Consider the following 2,748-nt stretch of genomic DNA (forward strand, 5'->3'; position numbering starts at 1 on the left):
CGCGAGCGAGCCGGGCGAGGGCGGCGGCGGCGGCGGCGGGGGAGGCGAGGGCGAGGCGGCCGCGCTGGGCCTCAAGCTGGCCACGCTCAGCCTGCTGCTGTGCGTGAGCCTGGCGGGCAACGTGCTGTTCGCGCTGCTCATCGTGCGGGAACGCAGCCTGCACCGCGCCCCGTACTACCTGCTGCTCGACCTGTGCCTGGCCGACGGGCTGCGCGCGCTCGCCTGCCTCCCGGCCGTCATGCTCGCGGCGCGCAGGGCCGCGGCCGCCACCGGGGCGCCGCCGGGCGCGCTGGGCTGCAAGCTGCTCGCCTTCCTGGCCGCGCTCTTCTGCTTCCACGCCGCCTTCCTGCTGCTCGGCGTGGGCGTCACCCGCTACCTGGCCATCGCGCACCACCGCTTCTACGCCGAGCGCCTGGCCGGCTGGCCGTGCGCCGCCATGCTGGTGTGCGCCGCCTGGGCGCTGGCGCTGGCCGCGGCCTTCCCGCCCGTGCTGGACGGCGGCGGCGGCGGCGACGACGAGGACGCGCCCTGCGCCCTGGAGCAGCGGCCCGACGGCGCCCCCGGCGCGCTCGGCTTCCTGCTGCTGCTGGCCGTGGTGGTGGGCGCCACACACCTGGTCTACCTCCGCCTGCTCTTCTTCATCCACGACCGCCGCAAGATGCGACCCGCGCGCCTCGTGCCCGCTGTCAGCCACGACTGGACCTTCCACGGCCCTGGCGCCACCGGCCAGGCGGCCGCCAACTGGACGGCGGGCTTCGGCCGCGGGCCCACTCCGCCCGCACTCGTGGGCATCCGACCTGCGGGCCCGGGCCGCGGCGCGCGCCGCCTGCTCGTGCTGGAGGAGTTCAAGACAGAGAAGCGGCTGTGCAAGATGTTCTACGCTGTCACGCTGCTCTTCCTGCTGCTCTGGGGGCCCTACGTCGTGGCCAGCTACCTGCGGGTCCTGGTGCGGCCCGGCGCCGTCTCCCAGGCCTACCTGACGGCCTCGGTGTGGCTGACCTTCGCACAGGCCGGCATCAACCCTGTCGTGTGCTTCCTCTTCAACAGGGAGCTGAGGGACTGCTTCAGGGCCCAGTTCCCCTGCAGGCAGAGCCCCCAGCCCTCACAGGCCACCCTGCCCTGCGACCTGAAAGGCATAGGCTTGTGAAGGGAGACTTCTCGTCCTTCAGCCTTTCCTTTGGCTCAATGACCTCGCTTCTGTCCCCTTTGGATTTTCGAAGCTGCCTTCAAATGACTCTCAGAGCAGACAACTCTTGGATAGCGCAGACTCCCATTTGGGGGGCGGAAAGGGGGATTCAATGTTCCAGCTCCGTTCATTCGTCCTCCCCAGTATGCTTTCTTTGGACTGTAGGCCCTGCAGTCCTTTTGTACTGGTACTGAATTCTTTACTTCCATGTGTGATTTTTTTTTTTTTTTAATAAAGGCTAAATTTCTTCATGCAGTTTCCTAAAGACCACGGTCAGTTTTCTACAGAAGCTATTTTTGACAACCTCAAGTGGCATTGCATACTGCAGTGTAGAGGAAACTGGTATTTCCATGAGGGTCTTCTGATGAAGCAAGAGAAAGGGGCAAGGTGTTTTAGGTTCCCTCTGAACTGCCAGCTGCAGGGCCAGCTGTGTCGCACTGGTTCTTTGGGAATGTGGAGAACTTTGTTCAGTGTTGATATTAAAGTACAGACATGGGAGTCGGTAGGAAGGCAATCATTCCTTCAGCAGTAAGTAACAAGACTTGGTTTCTAGTTCATACTACAGTACTAAGAATGTACACCTTGGCGCCTCTGCAGCCGCTGCTCTCTGTATCATATCTCGAATGGAAACATTTCTGTAAAATTGTAACTTAAGGAGTAAAAAAAAAGTGTTTTGGTTAGTAATGGTGTGGAGAAAATACAGTATTGCATGTGTTTGTATGTACTGATTGTGGCTCACGGCTTGGGAGGACTCTGAGAACTACATCAAAAAGTGTTTAGGTGTATTTCTGCCAGTGAACGGTAAAATACTTTTATGGAAACGGCTTGTGCTTTGAGAAGCCCCGTTTTACTGTTTTATGAAAGTAATTTCCACTTTGAAGACTGTTCTGTTGTTTATGGTATAAATGAATGACATATAATGATAACTTACTACTAGGAGACAAAGTATTTCTTTCCAGTGTTTGCTAGGTTAAGCTGTGCTGTACTACTGATGGTTGTTTTAAATTAATATAACAACTATAATTTTAAATATTATTTGTTAGACATTGTAATTTGAAACTGGAAGACCACATTCTGCAAGTACTGTATAATATTTTTGCTTAAGATGCTACATTTTTATTAATGTACCTTCCGTTTTGAGGGTTTATATCTCTATTTCTCTTTGCATTACACAAATATACCAGTATTTTCATTCTGGAGTGGTGGCTTGTTGCTTGAGCCCAGGCTGTGGATCCTATGTGTCTGAGTATGTTACTAATGGGCTGTTGCTTTCCCTTCAGTGCATGTTTTCGGTTTGTTTATACTTGGAAATCAGCATTTTGAACACATTTGGAGTCTTTTTAGCTTTAAAGTGCAAGCTAACAATCTGCACATCTTCTCTAAAGTGAAGCAACAGTAAACATAAAATGCTTTAAAACTTTTTTTAAAAAAGAACAATAAACATGCATTGAGGCTATAGCTCTGTTGTAGAGCACTTACTTCCCTCCCATGCTGGACACCCCTGTTCCAGGCCCTGTACTGAAAAACAAAACAACAAAAAATGCTGCCAGATTAAAATATGA

The 2,748-nt window shown here is 53.8% G+C and overlaps 1 protein-coding gene across 1 annotated transcript in view; it reads left to right on the plus strand.

The window, feature by feature from the left end:
• Gpr27 (G protein-coupled receptor 27) overlaps positions 1–2,385 on the plus strand; it is a 3,021-nt gene extending 636 nt beyond the window's left edge. The window contains exon 2 of the mRNA XM_004629544.2: positions 7–2,385. Coding sequence (XP_004629601.1) covers positions 7–1,147 — 1,141 coding nt within the window. The 3' untranslated portion in view covers positions 1,148–2,385. The remainder of the gene's footprint in view (positions 1–6) is intronic.
• Positions 2,386–2,748: the final 363 nt, after the last annotated feature.

Source organism: Octodon degus, unplaced genomic scaffold (assembly GCF_000260255.1).
Source record: "Octodon degus isolate 3935 unplaced genomic scaffold, OctDeg1.0 scaffold00030, whole genome shotgun sequence".
Lineage (NCBI taxonomy): Eukaryota > Metazoa > Chordata > Mammalia > Rodentia > Octodontidae > Octodon > Octodon degus.